Source organism: Oppia nitens, unplaced genomic scaffold, assembly GCF_028296485.1.
Source record: "Oppia nitens isolate AA-2021 unplaced genomic scaffold, nextdenovo-longstitch-racon4-pilon3 scaffold6_pilon_pilon_pilon, whole genome shotgun sequence".
Lineage (NCBI taxonomy): Eukaryota > Metazoa > Arthropoda > Arachnida > Sarcoptiformes > Oppiidae > Oppia > Oppia nitens.
In genome coordinates this window covers 1,570,865-1,594,182 of record NW_026533250.1, presented here as the reverse complement: position 1 = coordinate 1,594,182, position 23,318 = coordinate 1,570,865, and the positions used below count along the sequence as shown (strand labels likewise).

General features: G+C 23.3%; 4 protein-coding genes across 4 annotated transcripts; 1 reads left to right on the top strand and 3 right to left on the bottom strand.

The window, feature by feature from the left end:
• Positions 1–2,075: 2,075 nt before the first annotated feature.
• Positions 2,076–4,639, top strand: LOC128962611 (troponin T-like). The gene is made up of 10 exons (XM_054308996.1): positions 2,076–2,255; positions 2,436–2,462; positions 2,862–2,919; positions 2,985–3,101; positions 3,158–3,244; positions 3,319–3,507; positions 3,571–3,792; positions 3,864–3,934; positions 4,011–4,113; positions 4,199–4,639. Exons 1-10 carry the CDS (start codon positions 2,233–2,235, stop codon positions 4,556–4,558), a joined length of 1,257 nt encoding a protein of 418 aa, XP_054164971.1. The 5' UTR covers positions 2,076–2,232; the 3' UTR covers positions 4,559–4,639.
• Positions 4,639–5,459, bottom strand: LOC128962612 (regulator of microtubule dynamics protein 2-like). Its single transcript, XM_054308997.1, has one exon. It carries the CDS (start codon positions 5,354–5,356, stop codon positions 4,652–4,654), a length of 705 nt encoding a protein of 234 aa, XP_054164972.1. The 5' UTR covers positions 5,357–5,459; the 3' UTR covers positions 4,639–4,651.
• An 819-nt stretch (positions 5,460–6,278) lies between these two features.
• Positions 6,279–9,216, bottom strand: LOC128962609 (troponin I-like). Its single transcript, XM_054308991.1, has 9 exons — positions 8,950–9,216; positions 8,754–8,769; positions 8,222–8,362; positions 8,030–8,153; positions 7,862–7,962; positions 7,734–7,777; positions 7,620–7,661; positions 7,417–7,522; positions 6,279–6,425 (listed from the first exon to the last, which is right to left on the bottom strand). Exons 1-9 carry the CDS (start codon positions 8,958–8,960, stop codon positions 6,348–6,350), a joined length of 663 nt encoding a protein of 220 aa, XP_054164966.1. The 5' UTR covers positions 8,961–9,216; the 3' UTR covers positions 6,279–6,347.
• Positions 9,217–11,913: 2,697 nt separating this feature from the next.
• LOC128962198 (mucin-5AC-like) lies at positions 11,914–20,780 on the bottom strand. Its single transcript, XM_054308552.1, has 6 exons — positions 20,471–20,780; positions 16,767–16,921; positions 15,539–15,815; positions 15,298–15,481; positions 15,078–15,238; positions 11,914–13,609 (listed from the first exon to the last, which is right to left on the bottom strand). Exons 1-6 carry the CDS (start codon positions 20,522–20,524, stop codon positions 12,026–12,028), a joined length of 2,415 nt encoding a protein of 804 aa, XP_054164527.1. The 5' UTR covers positions 20,525–20,780; the 3' UTR covers positions 11,914–12,025.
• Positions 20,781–23,318: the final 2,538 nt, after the last annotated feature.

Below are 23,318 nucleotides of genomic sequence, written 5' to 3'. Positions count from 1 at the left end.
TACTATCTATACATTGTATACAATATCATCAGAGTTTTGCAATATTATATTAAATATAAAAAATAATTTTAAAAATAAACTAATGATTATATATATATAGTAGTAAAATATGTTTATATATAATACTCAAACAATACAATGAAAGTTAGATCTATTGCTTTATTAACTCGACTCTCAATGGCTCAACATCTGACAGTATTATGATATTCTGTACATTACATACTACAGTATATTCATTACCATTGCATTTGTTTGTCTTTATTTTAACAATATTTAAATTACTATAAATTAGATTTTTCTGATAAATCTGAATAAAAAGACAAAATAAAATTTCTATAATAAATAATTAATTGAAAAAGTCCTTGATAATTGTAGTGCATTAGTGATTTATGACAATAATTATTATTATAGAGAATAAAATTTATAATAAAATAGCAATTAATGTAAATAATGCAAAATATGCTTTTAATGCTTATCTGACAAATATAACAGACAAGTTGTCCACATTTTTGATAATTATTGTGACATAAAATTTAAATCTTATCATATAATAGTTGTTTACTTTTAATCTATATGTTTCAATCAACTCTATAAACATTTGTTACATTTCAGGACAAAACCTTTATGCAATTTGTATCATAACTTAGAAACAAATTATAAAAAGTATATGTCCTAACATAAAACAAATTAAACTTTTATTTTAATTAATTAGAGATTTTAAACACAAAAATACTTGAAACTAAACTATTAATAAAAAGTATTAATTAATACTAAAGAGTTATTCATATTTTATATTTAGTAAAACTTGATGTAAATTTTTATTTTATATGTTTAGATATTTATAATATTTTTCTAATAAAATAAGTAATATATAAATTATTTATTATTCATAATATAATATATTTAGTTAATGGGGTAATTTTCGTTATTGTTAACATAAAAAATTAACATTTTAAACTTAATAATATATTATTTAAGATTATGAATCATTATATTAATATATACATTTTATTTAAATTTTTGTATTTGAGTGCATATTATTAATATATACTATTTAAAATACATATACACTAATAAGATTAAACAATTTATATAATATTACATAATTTATGAATTTAATAGAATATTAATCAATTTTGCTATTTTTATTAAAATTTATATTATTTATTGTAAAAACACCTCTTTTACATAAAATTTTGGTTAAAATTAATTTATCTGTTTTAAGTTAACCTAAATATATTTAATATATTAATAAAAAATGACACAATAATTCAATATATTATTTATCATATATTGAATTTGCTACATAATATTTATATAACAATTTGTAAACCAATGTTTGAATAACAATTACATTTAAAATCATAGAATAATATCTATATTTTATCATACAATGCCAAACATTTATTAAATAACATTATAACCAATTGACACATTGTTTTTAAAACTAAAAATAATCATGTAAAATAAATTGCTGTATTATTAAAAATAATAAAAATAAATTTTAATGTCTCAAAGTATATTAATAACTATATATTAATAAATAATTGTATATTATTTGAAAAAATAAGTAAATATTTATTTTGTTATTAAAATCAACTAATTTAAATTTAAACCCCAATTTCAAAATGTTGTTATTTTTATTTGTTAGAATTTTGATCAGAATTTTATTTTAATATATAATAAGTCATATTAAATAAATTAAATATATAGGGCAAATAAAATTGCAAATTAATAAAATATAAATTTTTAATTATGTAAAGTCAAAATAAACATTAATAAATATAAATATTATATTTATTACAATTTATTTGTTTATTTATTAGGACTAAATGCTGATGTTATGACTTATTATAGATGGCATAGACTGTAAAATTGACTGATTTTGCTCAACAGTTATCTAATGTATAATATTATGTTAAATGTTTGTCAAATATTTTTAGCAAAAGTGGTGAACAACAAGAGTGCTATGATTTGCATAATAATAGGTCGTCCGCACAGATGATGTCTGAGCACACCATTTATGGATGCGATTAAAGTTATGGGAAGAGAAGTAATGGAAAGACACACAAACTGTTTACACAGGAATTCACACTAACTTTTGTAGTCATTTCGTAGGCCTTCTTCTGCCTCACAAATAGTCAACTGTTATCGACTTTTGTGTGTTTTAGAAATATTTTTAATTATTTTTTAATTTAATTTTTAAATTACTTTAATAATAATTTTCTCATAATGTCTGATGAAGAAGAGTACAGGTATGTTGTCTACCATTTGATGTTTTGCTGTGATTTCAATCAATTTTTTATATTAAATAAAATCAAATTCTTGTTAAATATATTTAACAAATTCTTACTTATAAATAGTGTGTGAAAATAATTTATTTGCAATAATAATAAACTTATAGTGTTTTTGAATGTTATTTATCATTATTATAGCGAGGAGGAGGTCGAGGAGACACCGAAGTATGTATCGACCATTTAATGGCAATTATTTTATTTATTCATACAATTTCTATATTTGTTTATTTTACAGAAAGAGGTAAAACTAGAATTTTCTTCTTTGAAAATAACGATTTTGTAAATTCAGGTCATATTATATTCAATATTGATTTTTACATATTTTTTTGAAACTTTTTTGTGAACTTAATTTTATTGAATTAATTTTAGTGCTTATATATTATATTGTCGAAGTTATTATAATTATAATAATAATATATATTGCAGATTGTTATATATATAGATATAATGAAAAACTTAATTACAATATAATTTAAATAAAAATGTATAAAATCTAGGAATTAATCCAAACAATAGTATATTAATTTTAATCAAATATATCTAATAAAATACATTTAATTGAAGCACAAGTTCTGCACCAAAGGCAGAGTCGGCTCCCAATGAGGCCGAGGCAGCAATGGAGGTATGGTTTACAACATTTCAATGGATTACTATTAGATGCAAATTATAATATAACATAAACTTAAGGAAAAAATGAGAAAAAAGAAGGTCGAAGAAGAGGAAGCGTGGGGTGATTATATGGAACAGAGAAAAAAGGCCAGAGCTAAGGAAGAAGAAGAATTAAGAAAACTCAAAGAAAGACAGGTCTGACCAACACTTTATCGATTATATGTATAATAATTGTATTTATTTGGTTAAAGGCTTTACGCAAAACAAAACGCGGAGAACAGGAGAAGATGTTGTATGAATTCAAAAGGAAACAGGAAGAGATCAGAATCAGAGAAATGGTTTATTAAATCTTACAATTTTTTTAATCATTTTACTAACATTTGTGTCAATCAATCAAATAATTTTATAATAGGAAGAGAAGAAGGCCAGAGCTGCCGAAGAAAAAAGAAAACGTCTGGAAGAGGCAGAGAAAAAAAGAGCAGCGATGCAGGCGGCTATGGATAAGTCGAAACAACAGGCGCCGGTTGAACGTAATTTTGTCATCCAGAAGCGTAGTGATGGTGGGCCCGGCGCTGCTCTCGGCAACACTGGATTTGATAGAGTATTGATTAATCAAACATAAGTTTTGTCGAGTTGTGTCTAATGATAATATTGTTGGAAATAGTTTACAAACGTTATGTCAGCTCGAAGTGAAATGGGAAAGACTAAGGAACAGTTGGCTGAAGACAAGAAAATTGCTCTCTCTTTCCGCGTTAAGCCCTTACAAGTCGATAGTCTGTCAGCTGACGAGTTGAGGAAAAAGGCGTCTCAATTGTGGGATACAATCGTTCAGTTAGAGAGCGATAAATATGATTTAGAAGAAAGACAAAAGAGACAGGACTATGATGTATGACATTAACCACTCATTTATCAATTTCTCATTATTTATTTGATATAACTTTTATGCTATCATTTTAGTTGAAAGAATTGGCTGAAAGGCAGCGACAAATTAATCGGAATAAAGCATTGAAGAAGGGATTGGATCCTGAGTTAGATTATTATCTCATTTATTATTTTATGTATTAATAAATATATCTAAAATTGCTATTTATTTCATTAATTTAGTGCACTTTCGGGTAAATTCCCGCCGAAGATCTTGACGGCCAGCAAATATGAGAGACGACTCGACAGAAGGACTTTTGGGGATAAAAAGGGATTATATGAAGGAGTGAGAGATTGTCATTATTGTCATTATTGTTATTATTGTTACGATTTGTTTTAATATAAATGTGTCGACCATTTGTTTTCTTAAGGGATATGACGCTCAAGTGGAGGCCATACTCGAAAAGTCGTGGGAAGAGAAGATGAGTCAATTTAAAGAAAGAGATAACAAACAATTGAATAAATGGGACCCATCGGCGCCTAAGAACAAGGAGACCTTCGAACCGGGCACTCGAACCTATGATGACGATGCAGATGACGACATATTGGATGCATTTATCAAACCTCCTGGTTTTGAGGAGATACTTAGCGACTCGGCTCCGGCACCCGCAGCACCTAAACCAGCGCCGGCTCCAGCAAAACAGGAAGAAGAAGAGGAAGAAGAAGAAGAAGAGGAAGAGGAGGAGGAAGAAGAGGAAGAAGAAGAGGAAGAGGAGGAGGAAGAAGAATAGAGAAAATAAAATTACAAATTCTGTCAATTGTATCAATTAATGTATCAATTAATTTACCAATAAATATCATAAACTAAGTTAATGTTATTCAATTTATTTGCAATATTTATTTTTCAATTCTTCTAATTCTTTGTGTGCCAACTCATCGGCAATGGTTTGGTTTTTGAGTGTCAAACCTCTTTGTATCCATTGTTTGGCTTCTGTTCTGTTATTGTCGGCAATGAGAGTGCGAGCCATCCATAAGTGGTTATCCTTTGCTTCAGCATTCAATTCATGTACTTTTTTGAAAGCATTTAAAGCGTCCTTATAAGTAGCGGTCGGTATTTTTCCGTATAGTTTTTCGCCAATTTTTCTCTCGAGCCAACCCAATGTCGCCACATTATAACACCACTGGCCATACATTGATTGGATAAACTGGTCATCAGGTTTGAGTTTGAGTGCGATATCTGCGTGTTCTTTGAATTGATGTCCGTATTTAATCTTTTCTTTTGAAGCACTAGTATTAGCCAACAAACCCAATGAAGCGCACATCCATTTATGGCACTCGAAGTTGTTTGGGTCAGCCTTACAGGCTTTGTCTGCATATTCATAGGCTTTCTCTGCTCTACTTTTCAACATTTCGTTGTTTCCTTCTTTCTGTGCTTTTTTGGCCAAAAAGAGCCACACTTTTGCCATCCGATACAAGACATCAATTGATTCTTCTTTTTGAAGATTTGCTGTCATTTCTTTCAACAGCTTATCCTTATTGGATGTCAAGTCATCGCACTGTTTATCCCAATCGCTAAAATCAATGGCCATTACTTATTATTAAAGCTCACAATAAAGTCACTCCAAGACTTAGACTTTTGTGAACTTTGGTTTCACAAAATATCATACAGTAATTGTCAAATATTTTCTAACAATACTTTAATTTTTCAATTTTTAATTTTAATAATTAATCAAAAAATTCATTCGTAATGAAAAATAGAGATCTAATGTACTTAATTGTAATGTTATACTATATATACTAATATTAAATTACTTAATAATTTATTAGTATATATAGTTATGATTTACTGATTTGATCTTGTTTTTCACAAAAAAAATAATTTATAAATACTGTAATAAATTAAATATTTCATTTAATTTGTATTTTATTATTATTTAGTTTTGATTGTTTTTGACACCTAATGCCTACAAATTATTAGTCAATCAATAAGTCTCAATAATTTTTGTAATTTAAAACATAGTCAACAAAATATGTTATTAAAGCTTACAAGACTTAAAGGTTACAGTATTTTATCTTTTTTTTAATAGATATGTTTAATTATATTGTATTTTTAATTAAAATAATATTAATTTTTATATTAAATGTTTTTTGTATATTAGTTTGATTAGAGTTGTGTGCTGTGAATCAATTAGTTTTAGGATAAAAGACAAATTTGATAAAATTTTGACAAACCTTTCAATTTATTTGTATTTTAAACGATTATTGTTTGTTCAAAATAAATAAAAACGTTTCTGTTTATTAAAAATTAATTGTAATCCAAAACTATACATATATTTTTTTTATTGCAAAACCTTATTTATTAAATTAAATGCAATTTTTTAATTAATTTAGTTTATAATATATTGATGACACAAAACATCTCAAGTTTTTGTCAAACATTTTAATTAACAGAAAAACAGAATTGAAAAGAGAAAATAAAATTGAAATTTATTTGCAAAAAATCATTGGAGACTCTGAAGCGATCATCAAAACTGAATGAATGACCACAAGTACTGTATTATCAATTGATAACCACTTTATCTAATCTTCAATTTCAATTTCTTCAGTTTCAGTGTCGGGTTTGCCTTGTTTTGCACCCAAAGCCCATTCAGGTCTTACCTAAATATATACCAATCAGTTAATTGTAGATAATTTTCATTTTTTAATACTAAGTGTTTATTATTATTATGCGTTAAACATATAAATAAAAAATACATGCAATTTATTTAATTATTGTCTTAAGTATTTTATATAATCTCAATTAAACTGAAAAAATTAAATTTAAAATAAATTGAATATGCATGCTAAATTATATAAAAATTGTAAAATAGTTTCTAAAATTATACTTAACTTATAAAAATCGATTGATTATAAAGTAATCACTATTTGAAATATCATAACACACGCATAAATAAAGCGTAAAATAAATAAATTATCATTTATTTCGTGTTTCAAATAATTGGTAGAAATATCATAAATATATAAGTATGCATTTGATTTTAGAAATAACATATTGATGGACATATAAGTGACCAAATATATATATAAAGCAATTTCAAAATAAAAATTTAATGCATATAACAGTGGTTTAATAATAAAGAGGAATAATAGCAATAAATCGACACAAATAGTGATTTTGGTATTATTTCTATACAATATATAATATATTAATACAAATGTGTGATAAACACGTCGGACAACAATAACATGATTATCAGTTTGTTTTTGAATTTATTATTATTGAATTGAATTGTTTGGCCACAAATCAAGTCATAATTAATATTATTCAGTGGCGATAACCTCTCCCTTCTTAGCCCATTCCGGCTGTGTTTTAGGGTTTAGCTGTAGTCGAGACAAATAGGAGTTATGAATATATATATATTATATATATATATATAAACACTTAAAATAGTTATGAAATCAACAAAAAAATTATCAGAGGTTTTATCAGTTATAAGCAAAGGCATCAAAAAACAAAAATCAAAATATAACAAAAAAAATCTTTGCATTCAAAATATTTGTCAATAAATCTAAAGTCACAAAAATCTCTACAAAATAGTATTTCAAAAAATAAAGCAATTAATGTTAATATATATATTGAATGGTTTACTTGTTTTTCGTCGTCACCGATCGTAAACTTCTGTGACTGAACTCTCTTAAGATTGTTTCGGAAGTCGGTCTCAGCTTTTGCGGCAACTTTTGCCATCTTTTCTAATCTATAATTTCAATCATATAATACATCGATTGAATAAATATTAGTTTATATTTTACTATATTTTTCATATTTTATGTTAAAAATTATTTTTCACTCACTTTTGATCGTATTTTGAAACCTTCTTTAGCGATGGTTTTACACTTTAAATGATTGATATATCGATTATAATAATAATTATTTTTGGCTCAATCTATCTGTTAACATATACTAACAATTTTCCTCTCATATCGTTTACTTCAATCGACAATTCATTGACCTAAAAGAGAAATTATAATTAATTTTTTGTTTATGTTTTTGATGAATACATAAAAATTGATGACAAGAATTGTTGATAACTGACCACAAAATCTTTTTGTCGGACTTCGTATTCCAAGTCATACTTAAGTTCTTCGAGTTTGTTAATCCTTTTGTGATACTCTTTACATATATCACGCAATTGCGCTTAAATTATATGATTTAGTAATTAACTAAAAAAACATGAAATAAAAAGCCAATTAAGTGGTCATACATTCATTGGCGCCGTCGGTAGTCTTGCGTTCACCCGTTCGCTGGGATATTATTTTTCTTCTTTCTTCAGCTTTCCTTTCCTGTTCACGTTTTAGCTCTTCGGCGGCTTTTTTTCTTAGCAATTGCTTTGAAAATATTAAAATAAATATTGAATTAAATGAATAGTTGTTTTAATAGGTAAATGAAGACATACTCTGAGTTTCTTTTTGCGTTCGGGAGTCATGAATCCTTTTTTGCCTTTCTTAGCTCTGGCCGCCTCCTCGAGCCGAGCCCTCACCTCTGCCTTCTTTCTCTCCTTATCCTCGGCTTTACGCTTCTCTTCTGCGCTCAAATTCTTTAATAAACATTTTAATTAATTAATTAATTATTATTATATAATATTTTAATATATTTTTTAGATTAAAATTAATAAAATTAATAATTTGTATATTTTATTAGTTTCCATAAAATTATAATAAGTCTTAAGTCATTTACCAAATTTAGTTTTTGAAATAATATTTGTTTTTTGAATTTAAATTATTTAAATATAAAAATAATACTTAATTTAAATTAAAATAAATTCACAAATATTGAAGTATATAAGTGTTTACATTTATTATTAGATTATTAAATATTATTTTGTTATTTATTATTAGTATACGCAAAACAATAAAAGTCAATAAACTATAATTTCTATTGTATAATATGTATAATATAGCGTTTATTAAAAGATTTAGAGGACATACCTGTTTTTGCTTGTTTCTGAAAACACAATTTTTGTTGAATTTGAAACAAATTTAAAAATAGATTAATAGATTTTACAAATATTTATAACAAAAATATATAATAATATTTATGACATTAAATAAATAATTAATTGTTTGACTTTTGATTTGTAAGCAAACAAATGCTAATAATGAGGTCAGATGTCAAATGGTTTACCTGTCAGACATTGTGGTAGTAAACAGATAATCGATTTAATTAGTGATCAAAACAATTATAGAAATGAAGAAATAGTGTCAACAAAGTTGTGTGACTGTTGTCTCACTTCTACTGAATCACTAATTCTTGTGTCACTAATAACAGGCTTTCAAAGAGATTCATATATTGAATACAAGAGAGAGAAGTGATGTGTTGTTTGCACATCAAGTAAGAGAGCGTTTCATTTGGTGCTCTACTATAGTCTCTCATCAGTGCCAGTGATGTTGTGATGTTTGTCTCCCCTTCCTCTTCATTCAGCCTAACCTTAAATGGTGTGCTCCGAGCACTTCAAGTCTATATAACATATAATGGAAATGAATTTCTAAAAATATTCATTACTTGTCTCAAACAGTAATCACTATCAAAACCAATACATCCGAATCCCGATATAAATGTTAAGTCACTAATAGATAAAGTAATCTAATAAATGTCAGATAATTCTGGTTGAAAATCGCTTATATAAGCGTATAATGAGTGACAATAAATGAAAAATTCAAAAACCATTACAAACAATCATTTTATTGCCTTTACTATACTTTTACTAAACTATTTGAATCTTTTTAAAATCTCTAAAAATTAACTCATTTGAAAATGCATGTCTATTTTACTAAATGAATAAATATAATAAATTAATTATAATATAGTTTAATATTTTTCTAAATTTATGTTTTAAAAAAAACTTAAGACACGATAACTAAGAATTTTTTAAGAATTTTGATTAATTTCAATATTTTTAAAACAATATTTAATTTTATATTAATTTAATTGTCAATCTTTAGTTTATTATTAATTATAAATAATAGCAAATATTATTATACTATGATGTATTAATATTTTGTTGTAATTAAATATTATTGAATCAAAAAATTGTAAACAATTTAAAATTTATTTTTATTATAAATTAACAAAAATAATTTGAATGTTACAAATAAATTTTAATTATAATTTGTTTAGTTTAAATTATAATTATTTTTAAAGCCTTACATCAATTCAAATTTTCAATATATAATTAAATTCAAAAACAAAATAATTTTTGACATACTTTTTTATTGTTTACTATTTGTATTATAATTACGTACAAATTGTTGTCAATTTTTAGTTAATGTATTATAAAAATATAGTATATTCAATAAGATTTTATATAATAAATAAAATCAACATTTAAGTGATTGGCAGCAAAACAAAACAAATTTTTGTTTTATAGCGATTAGATCTCCTTTTTATTATAACTATCGTTCAACTCATATATTAGTTATCCTAATGTATTGATTAATGTCTGACAGCTATTCAATCATTTAGAATAATTAATGTTTTCAAAATCAATAATAATAATAATAATAATAATAATAATAATAATACTTTTATTATTATATATTTTTATTTAAATCTTACCTTATCATCAAAATCTATTATACATTTTATCTCAAATAATTTTTAAAAAAATATGAAATATATAATGTACTGTATATATATGGTATTTAATACATACCATATAAATTATACAGTACAGTATATTAAAAGATGTGTGTGTTTTTATTTTTTACATATTTCTTTAAATTTTAAATTATTTTGCAGAACTTTCTTAAAAAACTTAAATATGAAATTAATTTAAATTATACATTTAATTTTGTAATTTAAAATATGTATAAAATATATAGAATGTAAAACTTGTTGTTAATCACATGCTATTTAATAACATAATTAGTATGACTTTAAATAAGAATTTGTTATCAAAACTATTTTTGATATACAAATTATTATTAGAGTACATACAGTAATGTATATTAATTCATAGTATCAATAATATTCAATATACAGTATAAAAGTATTGCAGTTATAAGATAATTAATTTTATAAATTATTTTATACCATTTAGGATTTTTGGATTACTATTAACCATCAAGGATTATTATTATTATTAAATTTTTATGTTAAATATTTTTTATTATTTATTTATTTTTATTTCATAATTATTTAATTAATATATAAACTTTAAATTTAAGGATTAGTGAACTTAATTAATTTAATAAAAAATAATCTCATGTTTAAAATTTTTATAGATTTATGCAAATTCATATATTTAATTATTTATAATTTTCTCACAAATAAGTATTAAAATAATTAAAGTTTGCTTTAAAAAATTTAATTATAGTTGTTAGAAATAACCACATCTGCACTAAAAATAATTTAAATTATTTTGATCTAATTTTTATTATTATTGATAATTTAATTAGTTTTATTTAGATATACTAAATGCATATTAATTAAATAAGGCTACACATAATCATTGTTTTCAAATAATATGTCATATCATTACTTATTATATCATTTTTATTTTCTTTTATATCTACATATAATGATTTAAATGTTTTTATTAAAGATTAAGCATAAATAAAACATTTGGCAAACCTTGTAAATAGACAAACAGTACACACATTCAATGGCATGTTTTAGATTACTATTATTTATAGTAACTCATTTCATATAAAATATGATAAAAGTTAAAACTAACTTTATATTTAACATTTTATTTAGTTTTATCCAGTGTTTATTGTTTAATGATAAATAACACAATTATTTTATTTTTAGTTATGTCACTGTTGTCTTCAATGATTAAGTTATACATGTTTAGGTATTTTTTATTAAATTAATATTTAAAACTTTAAGTATACATAAAATTATTAACTAAGTCAATATTTATTTAAACTATAATAACTACTTTAAGTTACAAAATATGTCACAATTACCACTAGACGACAAACACTGATCTCAATTTTGTCGTTTTTCAATTTTCAGATAACTATATCATTACTAAGTTTTTATTTTTAAACTACAAATTATCGGTAGAAATCAATAACAAAAATATTTAATACTAACAATATATTTACAAATTATCTACTGTTTTATAACTTATTTTTTATTTATAATTAATAATAATAATAATTAAATGGACTAAAATTGAGGACATGTATGATATGCCTCGCCATCTCTTCCTAATCTTTATCTTCATCTGCATCTCAACTATAATACTAATCTTTTAGTAGACTTGAAGGGCTGAATGGATTGTTGTATGAAATATCACTGAATCTGTCTTTGAATCTCTAGATCTTAAGTCAACAGATCTGACCACTCGATGATGTGGTCTATTGATTCTTAGGGGTTGATAATTATAATAACTATTTATGGCCTCATAATTGGTGTTATCATCAAAAATACCATTCCTTCTTCTTATCTGTTGTTGTTGTCTTTGATTTGCAATTGGATTACTTGTCGTACTATTGTTTTGATTGAAATCATTACCATTGTTATCATTTCTATATCTAAATCGTCTGATAATAACTGGTCTAATAGTAGTGCTTTCAGTGTTTGTTGTATTCATCGGTAAAAACATGTCTTGTATGACATGATTTGCAAAGTTTTGAGCCAATGGTTGAGCGGTAGTTGTTGTGGTTTTGGTGTCAAATAAAGACCTTATCTTATAAAAAGGATTGGGACGTCTAGTAGATAATAAAATTTCTCTTTTGTTTTCTTCAAGGTGTAGGTGTGGGAACTCATCGGGATGTGAAGCATACGGCGCTCGGGCCACTCGTACCTGATTTGATGGCTTTTCAATCGTTGGCTTTTGTGATGACTTTTTAGTCGATTTTTTGTTTGATTTAGTTGTTGGCGGTGTAGTAGTGGTTGTAGTAGAAGATGTTGTTGTTATAGATTTCTTTGAATTTTTTGGTCTTTCTCTTTCAACACTAGAGTCCATTAATTCCCTCAATGGTCTTAATGTTGATGTAGACCAATGAATTTGTTCAACAATTGAATTAATAGCATCCGTTTGTCTGATTTGTGCCGCAGATTTTGGTGGCTTAGATGTTGATGTTTTTGCTTTGTTTTTAGATTTAGGTTTTTTGGCAGCTTTTGACTTCTTAGTAGTTGTTGTGGTTGGAGGTGTTGTAGTTGTTGTAGTAGTAGTTGTTGTTGTCGTCGTTGTTGTCTTTTTAGTATTTTTATTAACCGGACTTTCTTTAATTTTGGCAGAACTTTCTGCGGTGTCTTCATCACTACTGTCTTCATTATCTGTATTTTCGTCTTCTTTACTGCTTTCGGTGTCCGACTCTTCATCTTTAGCTTCAGTTTCAGAATTAGAGTCATCACTAGAATCTTCTTTTCCAGAATCACTTTCATTATCTCCATTAGACTCTGATTCGTCGTCAGTATCAGACGTTTCTGAGGCCTCTGTCGTAGTTGTAGTCTCTTCGCTATCATCTTCTTCTCCTTCTGAAGCTTCAGTAGTGGTTGTCGTTTCTTCTTCAGAATCACTATCAGAATCAGACTCAGAGTCAGTATCACTGTCGCCATCACTTGAAGCGGGAGTCGTTGAAGTGGTTCCTTCAGTTTCAGAATTATCTTCACCTTCTTCTTCATCGTCGCCATCACTCTCTGTTGATGTTGATGTGGAAGCAGTAGTGGGTGCAGATGGAGGAGCTGATCCGTCATCAATTTCTCTGGACCATGCACCTATTGCTACCGGTCCCGGCATTTCAGACGCACATCTCTGAGCGCATTGATTGCGACACAACTCTATATTACACGTCAACTGAAGATCCTGACGGTCAGGAAATTTAAATGCCTATTCATTTAATTAATAATTAATATTATTTTTTAGTAAATTATATAAATATACAATGAATTTATCAATTTTTAAAAATAATTAAATAATATTTAATAAATAGTTACAGTAGTAGTGGTAGTAATAATAGTGTATTATAATGTAAGGAAAAGTAAATCTAAATTAAACTAAATTAACAGAAATCTCATTCATAAAAATGTTTTTTGAAAATTTCTAAAGGTTTTCATATTTATATACAATATAAATCACTATTATTTTACAGAGTATAATATTTAATTTTATCAGTATTAAATGTTATAAAAATAACTGTATTAATTATAAAATAGACTTAAAAATTGATAAATAGCAAGATTAAATCAAAATTAAAATTGCACAATAAAATCTACTTTTAATAAAAAAAAATTTTTAATTATATATTATATCGATTTTATTTATTATAAATTAAAATAAAAAGTAATAGCTTATTAATAAATGGTAATTAAATAATATAAAAATAAAACACTAATTTAATAAAAATTATTGAGCTTGAAATTAATAAATGTTATGATAAATTGATTGTAAAAATAAATATTTAAGTTTTGCAACAAATTTCAATGAGAACTCAAATATCTATAATTTTTAATTTTGACAGAAAATCAAGTGTAAGACTAAATAATTGGCAATAATTTGCAAGACATGAGTCATTTAAAGCAAAATGAGAGCAATTGTTTTCATATTATCAATATTTCAACTTTTTAATTGATTTTTATTTTTTAAAACTTTTCAATAAAACTTCATTAAATAATATTTCGTGTTCAAATTTATCTCTTTATAATCAATCTAAAATAAATAAATCTATTACTTTTATATCATGTTATTTATTTATATATACAACATATGTATATAACAACTAATACAACATTTATATTTAACTATTGAAATGAATCCAATTTTTAATAATTAATATCTCGTTTTTGGAAAATAATTCATATGCTTAATCAAAATTACAGTAAATTATATTTTTAAAATAATAAATGTATAAAAAATTAAATAAGTGTAATATCAATGCTAGTACTGTATTTATACTAGACTTCAAAATTTTATATTAAATTTAAAATCGTAACAATTTATTTTCTTATGTTTATAACTTAATAATATGTGGTTATACGGGTTACGCCTCTGTACTGTCTTTTAAATAATAATTACATATATAATTCACTAAAAAAAAATTATTTTTAGAATTGTTTTTTAAGTGATCGATAAGTTTTGAAATTTAAGTTATGATTTGTTTGTTATTTTTAAATTTGATATAAATTATAATTAAAGAAACCAAATTGAAATTAATTTTAAAAATATTATATCATATATATATATATAAATTATATATAATAATAATAGTATAAGATTAGTAACTTTATTATAAATTATTTTTTAATTAAATACTAATAAATAATGTTGTGGTAATACAAATATACAGTATATATCTTACAGTTACAGTTGTAAATGCAATAATAGTAGCACCGGAAGGGCCCGCGTCATGAGTTCTTCGCCAAACTTCAATTAATTTAGGTTTAGTGGGACAGCCTTCAAAATCTGTAAGCTGTAGGAGCGCCGGACCATTATTTTCGGCTACTTGTGGGTCATCGTAAGCTTTAATAAAAAATGTATAATTATTTGTATTGATAAGTAAATGATAAGTAAATAAATACCGTAACAGTCTTTAACTCGAAGATCAGTACGTTTTCGGGCATCTCTAACAAAGATGGCTAATGTTAAAGGACTTCCAACTTTGACGGCACTATCAATAGGATTTGTCTGTGGGAACCTTCCTTTTGTAATTTCCATCCAACAGTCCACTCTACTTGACTCTCCGTCCACATCTCTTATAGGTATCTTAAATATTTGAATCATTAGTTAAAATAAAATAAAGTGAGTATTTATAAGACATACGCTGACGACATCTAACATATCGATGACAACGGGCTTAAAGACTACTCGTTTTTCTTTGAGGTCGAAGTCATCTTCAATGGTATATCTGCAGACAACCATCCTCGCGTGATCAAACACCTCTTGATATGTCGGATCGTTTTGGAAAACTAGAATATTCTCAAACCCACGTTTAGGTGGTGTTCCGTCTTCACCATCGATGTCCAGTGTGTTTGTCCCGCATTTATCCACAGGAATCTCAAAATCAGTTGTTGTTGAGGCACTGTTAGGCTGAACGTACCTGTTTTACAAGTATATACATATAACTTAGTATATTATATAACTTATAAAATTTCAAATTTCAAATTTCCTCAACACTTTATTATAACTCTACACGAATTGTGATAACTTTATTGGAAATATTAAATTATTTTCATGTTAAGTCATAGTTTAATATAAATTATAAATAATTTTATTATATAATTTGTATTATTTAAGTTATAAAATTAAAACTGAAATAAATATTATGTTTTATTTAAGATTTTCAAACATAAATTATTTAAAATTTTAAATAATGTAAGCTACCATTTTGTTAATTTATATAAACATAATCATTATCAACATAGATTCAAGTAATAATTATATGTTTAGTTAGTTTTATTTAATTCCCCCAAGCAATTTACATTTTAATTTTATATACAATATTTTTATGATATAATAATGAATATACAAATGTATAGTACAGTATAAAAAATCGATAAAAGAGTTTTAGACATTTGAATGTGTTTTGAATTATCAATACATAATACAAACAAAATTAATAGAAATATATTGAATTTATTACTTAAATTTACAATATAAACAAATAATTGATATATTTATTTGTTTTTTAAATTATTTAATTTTTGATTATATTTAATCATACAATTTTGATTTCAGAGAATTTGTATAAAAATTATTGTGTAAATACTAATATTAAAAAGCACTTTAATTAACATTACTTTAATACCTGTATAAATCTACAATATCCGACTAATAGGTAAAATAATTATAAATAAATAATAAAGTTGTTATTTTTTATATATAATCACTTTTGATAGTTTAGCAAAATTAGCAAATCTGTGATCTTATTAAATATGATTATAAATTGATACAAATTGAAAACTAAATTAATCAATATCATATTTAATTGTAATATTTGTTTGAATAAATGATAAATAGTCCAAAATAATTGAACTACGGGTGCACTTACCGACATCCCATATCACTGTAATGACCCTTTGAAAAGATGATTCCATTGAAAGCTGAATCAAAATTGACACTCACTCTCATACCGGTGCGATCGCAGTGTACGTTCAATGAGGTTATTTGGGGCACAACTCCCACGGTATCGTCTATAAGCCATAACTAGAGTAATATAAATAAACATTAATTTTTAAATAAAAACAACTTTACTAAATTATAAATTCTCTAATCAATAATATATAATAATAATAATTAATAAAAATATATAATAATAATTAATAAAAATAATAACTTTTTTGAAATTAGATACACTTTAAAGAAATTTTTTAATAATTTAATATAGTTTTTTATATAATTTATCTTTTGATATCTTTAAATTAACTGATGAATATTTATTTTTTAAAATTGCATAAAAAATTATCCATTTTTAAAACATTAATATGAACAGTATATCTAAATAACACAGTCTTTTATTATACATATAAATAAATATATACTAAATAATTTGATTGAATATTAATTAATTTCATTGAATGTGATTATAATAATAAATATTTATATAATTTATTTAATTTATTTAATAAAAAATACGAATTAAACGTCCAAATAATCTAAATTAAAATTATAATTTAATCGTAAAATAATTATAATATTTATCTCAAATATATTTGGAACCAGCTTTATATGATAGAAATAGTAGAAAAAAATATAAATGAATTGAACCAAGGTGCTTTTATTATTATCATTATCCTTGAGACTCTATCAAGTTATACAAAATATAAATCCAATGATAATATCGAGACATTAATACACAATTGTCCGTTTCATTTGTCATTGAAAATCTTTACAAAATTTTAGTTTATTTAAATTTCAATAAATTTAAAGTTTAAAAATTATAATTAATTTAATTTCAAAATTTGTTTCCATTTAATTTATATTTAGATTTTTATCAAATATTTAGATTAATACCAAATATACAGTATTTTCTTGCAAAAAGATGACACACTTTTCTCAACAACTGGTCTCAAGAAAAACGAGTCTAAAAAAATTGTACTAAAATTTGGCTTTCATTGCAACGAATTAACGACAGAAATATAAATATTTATTAATATGTTTATTAGAAATAATGTTATTTTCAATTTCGTTTACAAAAATTAATATATTGTATAAATATTTTTTTTATGTACAAAAAATTAGGTTCATATAATTTACATTATTTATATTTACAAATCAAATATTTTACTTAAAATCCCATTTGAAAACAAAATTACAATCACTATTTTGGTAGTAAACATCATTAATTTTAATAAATAGAAATGCTATACAAATATATTTTAAATAAATCTATAAATAACAATAAATATAAACAACATAATAATGATAATATGGTTGTACTGTTTATTTTAATACTATAACATTTATAAAACTATATAATTAATAAATTATGAGCAATATTACTAATTTTTAATAAACATAAAAATTAATAAAACTATGGTTAAAAATAATGAATACATATTTTATTAATAATAAATTAAATTATTTTAAAATATAAAATATTTAAATAATATTATAAATTTTTATATTTTTACTTATTAAAATATTGATTTAATTAAAATTTCATCTATTTTTTCAACTTTTTTGAATTTTTCAGTAATCATGTAATTAAATATAATAATATATAATAAATAGTATTACTTTAAAAAATTAAAATGTATGAAATATTTAATATATACAAATTTAAAATCAATTTAATGAATAAACTAAAAAATTAATATATATTTAAATAAATAAATAATACTGTAAATTATTATAATTAATTAAATAGAAAGAAAAATATAATTTAACAAATATTGAATTCTAATAATTTAAATATAAAACAATAATAAATAAATGTTAGATTAAATATCTTACATTCATAACTATAAATTAATAAATGATTTTAATATAGAAACCAATCGTTTTATTCTAATATTTATCATTTATATATTATATTTAATGAACAATATTCTGAACTATTTATGTATAAAACAAATATATTTTATTTAAGTGATTTACACAGTCATATTTAACCGGTTAGATCACTAAAAAATAAAATAATTTACAAAGAAAAACAAAAATTGTTATTAAACACTGTATAATATAAAGTATACTTCGATAGTATTAAAACAGCATTTTAATACATGAATTTTCAAATTAATATTTTTAAAATAAAATCATTTATATATATTTAATTCATAAAACTCCTACATTAGAATTGCGAAAATAAATAGTAAATTATTTTTTCAGATTTTAAATATATGGTATAATTATTATATTAAAGTTATATAAAATTATTTAAGAAAATTTTCAGTAACTTCTTAAACAATTTCAAGTAAATTATATTTCTAGTTAACATTGATTAGTAAATTGATAGAAAATAATAAATTTAAATAAAGACAAAATAGGGTTTATATTAACTGACTTATATGAAAACATATGAATTATTAATTTAACCCATAATGTGATAAAATATTCAAAATCTAGTAAAAGATCTCTTATAATGCTTTTTAGATCAAATAACTTAAATAATAATTATTATTCCAAGAATTAATAATTTTTATTTAATATTTAATATATATTACATTTAATAAATATAATTTTTATATTTAAATTTTATTTTTATAGTATATTATAATGTATAATATATATAATATTAAAATGACTTTATTTAAAAATTAATGATATTAACTAAGATATAGCTACTACAATAACAATATATATTATTAGCATAATTTACAAATGAGATTATTAGTATTGTTAATATATTATTGTTTAAGTAATAACAAAGAAAATTATATAGTTTTCAAAGCAAAACGAAAATAAATTATAATATAATATAAAATAATTATTATTATTATTTGACAATAATTAGAACATAAATGAAGATATTTTTTAATGTTATCCTTCAATGCTATAAATCCTTGAAAATCCCAGTTTTTAATTAAAATTAAAGACACAAAACTGTCTCAAATTTTTTTCAATTTTGAAAAAATCATTCAACAAATCATTTGAAAATTATTGTAAGCTTTTCATAATTTATTTAAAGTGATATTTTTATGTAAACTTCTATAGTTGAAAATAAATTATAAAATACATATAAATTATTTATCAAACATTAGAGAGAAAATTAAATTAAAATTACATGTGCTATTTGACTGTTTCATCCGTATAATTATTATTATAGTTACAGAAAGTACTAAAAGGCTATTGATTTGACCCAATTTAAAATTTCTTATATAACAACATTGACAATAACATAAAGTATTTAAATAAAGATCACTATTAAGTAAATTTATATTAATATATTCAAGTATAGTCTTTTGGTATCAACTTTTCTATAAAAAAAATCATAAGTCAAAGTGTGTCCTAATTTTTATGGCTCATCCATGATCTGTCATTATTGTTGATTAATAGTAAAAAGTTTACAATTTTGTTATGAAAAGTAAATCTGACGAAAGCAACGAAAAGAGATTAAAAACATTACAGTAATTGTAAGCAATTGTAAGCAATTGTAAGCAATGGCAAGCAATGGCCGGCGGACCTAATTATTAGAGAGTTATGTGTGCTATAAATATATATAACGAATAGATTTTTTAATAGTATAGAAGCAAATGGTGTTATTACGAGCTAATTATAAATCTAAATCAATTAAAATAAGTACTCTTTGGTTACCTGTATTATGGCTAACAGTGCCAAATGCCTAAGCAATGACAGGTGTGAAGGCATTGCTGTTGTGCTTCACTGTTGTTGTTGTTAACTGTTTTATCCCAATATTGACTATCGATATAACACAAAACACAAACAATTATATCATTTGTTTTAATGTTTTAAAAAACTTTAAGCACAACAAGTTATGGCCCAAACAAACAGTTACTGAGTTAAACACATTATATATGAATACAGTTATAATGGATAGTTAGGTGAGAGTACTGTGTTAGTAGTGCCAGAACTGGTGCAAAGTGTGCCTAAAACTAACTTTCCTTTTAATGATCGCTTTCTTGTAAATCAAGAATATTATATATAAATCTATAAAAGTTGTATTAATATTTCCATACATTTAGCCCCTGTCGAGACCACCCTATTTTGAAGGAGAGTTTAATGTTTGCGTCAATATATTAGTCGACTTTCCATTCGATGGCAAAGACTGGAAATCGAGGCAATGAACACCTCTTAATACCCCCGAAGCCATTCAGTTCACACAAGAGTCACTCAAACAACTAATATAACTGTTTGTCCGACTATTTTGCAAACTTTCAAAGCTTACAAACTTTTGATGAGAGAGAAAGAAAGAGAGAAAGAGAGAGAGAAAGAGAGAGAGAGAGAGAGAGAGAGCGTGGATGAGCTGTGGAAATAAGGACACACACGATATGTTATTACTGGTGCTGACACTCGTATATATGTTTGTGTATCAAATCAATTGTGATCTTTGGGTTTTCATCACAAGTAAAATTAGAATTTAATTATAGCTCGAGTGAAGTTTGTTCGAAAAAAACAAGTTTTAAAATCCACTTATAATATTATCAAACAATTTTGATGCAAATCTCTAAAAGGTTTTATAATTTTATATATATAATACATTTTTAAATATTTATAATATTAGTTTTCACTTCTATACACCGTATATAATGTCAAAGTCTAAGAGATATAGTATATTTGTACCATTTAAGTGTAAAATTGTTTATATGAAAAATACCAGATTTTTATTACAGACAGTATATAGACTTACAATATACTGATTTAAATTATGAATTTCACGTATCGCTTCATTTGCCATAAAACTTGATTTTATTACAATTTACTTTTGTTTTTTCAACAATTTTTCCTTTAAATGTCTCTTTATCTGAAAAATGTGTATAAAATTATATGAAATGTATTTGCATTATAATTCCTTTGTTTGATATAAATAAATAATAATTTAAATACATATAAGTTAGGAGAATCTAAAAAAATATTTAGTTTCTCAAAATTACATTATTATATTAATAATTAATTATACAGTATATATATATATATAATTTATATAATAGTTTACTAACAATATATATAAAATAGTATATATATATATATAGTTACATCGTACAATACATTATACAGTTAGTAACTCTAAGTAACATCTAAGTTAGTAACTTACTATATATATAATAATTATAAAAACAATAGATGAATACATATGTATATATTTTTTGTTTTATTAGATTTTTAAAATTATAAAATAAATGTTTCCTTAAGTTTGCACTGTTTTGACCATAACTTCATTCTGTGTCACATCTCTTCATTAATGACATAAATGATTGATTTTAAAGATCTCAATACATAATGAATTAAATAAATTAAGTCAACACTTATGTAAAAACTAAAACAAATAATTTGTTTTAAATATTGGCAAAAACTGTTTATATTAAACAAAAAATATCAATTAAAATATAACTTTGTTTGGCATTTCATTAAAAGTAAACATTGAAGGAAATGTCTAACCGGTAGCTCTCATGACTGGTCTGACCCATAATACGGCAAATTGTTTACCACTCTTCCCATGTCCTCAATGTATATACTGTTGTGAATCAACTCATCAAACATCGTATTCTTTATTGAAAAAAACAAAATAATTTTAGTATTTTATATTTATTTCTTGTTTACAGTTGTAATAATTTTTATGTTTACAAAAATAATGTACAATCAAAAATACATTAAAAAATTATATTTATTTAATATGTTATTAAATAATTATTTGTAGTTTTACTTTTTTATATAATAATATAAAGTTGTATGATAAAAAATTATTATAAACATTATTATATTTACAAGACTTAAATATTATAAATATAATCATTTTTACAATTGGAAAATATTTAATTATTATTATTTTGTATAAGATTTTAGATAACGATTAATATTATTTTGGTAAAATTTTTATAGCTAATGTGATTAAAATAAAATAGAAATTTTTATAAATTATTGTTGAGTACAATAAATATTGTACAATAGTTAAGTAAAGTCAAATTTGATTTTTTTATGAAATCAATAAAATATTTTTTTACGATTTATAAAAATTAAGTACTCTTCTTTAGCTTTAATTATAATTTAAATAAGTTTTAAATAATTAAAAATTATTGATTTACATTTGTTAATATCTTATGTAATAAAAATAATGACTAAACGTTAAGTCGTTAGATATATAGAAAATGATTTTATTTTTTAGTAAGATTTGAGACAATTTTAATGAAAGCAAAAAACTCTTTTTCAAGGATTTTATTTGAAGGTAATTTGAAAAGTAATACGAAATCATGAAAATAATGGCCACAACTGTTCCAATTAAAATCGTGTGTAATCTTGTAAAATAAAATATCATATCTTTATATTTTATGACTTATTTTAAGCTATTATATAGTTGTAAATTACAAAAACGAGACAAATCACCATTAGTTAAAAAATTAACAATTAATTCAATAAAAGTAGCACTTGATTAGATTTTTTTATTATGTAATTATTATAAATTTTATTTATACATTAAAGTTTTTTT

What these genes read in the sequence shown, in the direction of transcription:
- LOC128962609 (XM_054308991.1), bottom strand. An exon ending in AACGCAAAAAGAAACTCAGA is followed by an intron (nt 8,154 to 8,221) that starts GTATGTCTTCAT and finishes ATATTTTCAAAG; the next exon opens with CAATTGCTAAGAAAAAAAGC. An exon ending in TACCGACGGCGCCAATGAAT is followed by an intron (nt 7,963 to 8,029) that starts GTATGACCACTT and finishes ATATAATTTAAG; the next exon opens with CGCAATTGCGTGATATATGT.
- LOC128962198 (XM_054308552.1), bottom strand. Translation starts at nt 20,524, where the DNA reads ATGCCTTCACACCTGTCATTGCTTAGGCATTTGGCACTGTTAGCCATA. An exon ending in CACTGTTAGCCATAATACAG is followed by an intron (nt 16,922 to 20,470) that starts GTAACCAAAGAG and finishes ATATTACTCTAG; the next exon opens with TTATGGCTTATAGACGATAC. An exon ending in TTGCATTTACAACTGTAACT is followed by an intron (nt 13,610 to 15,077) that starts GTAAGATATATA and finishes TTAAATGAATAG; the next exon opens with GCATTTAAATTTCCTGACCG.
- LOC128962612 (XM_054308997.1), bottom strand. Translation starts at nt 5,356, where the DNA reads ATGGCCATTGATTTTAGCGATTGGGATAAACAGTGCGATGACTTGACA.
- LOC128962611 (XM_054308996.1), top strand. Translation starts at nt 2,233, where the DNA reads ATGTCTGATGAAGAAGAGTACAG. An exon ending in AAGAAGGGATTGGATCCTGA is followed by an intron (nt 3,935 to 4,010) that starts GTTAGATTATTA and finishes TCATTAATTTAG; the next exon opens with TGCACTTTCGGGTAAATTCC. An exon ending in AAAAGGGATTATATGAAGGA is followed by an intron (nt 4,114 to 4,198) that starts GTGAGAGATTGT and finishes TGTTTTCTTAAG; the next exon opens with GGATATGACGCTCAAGTGGA.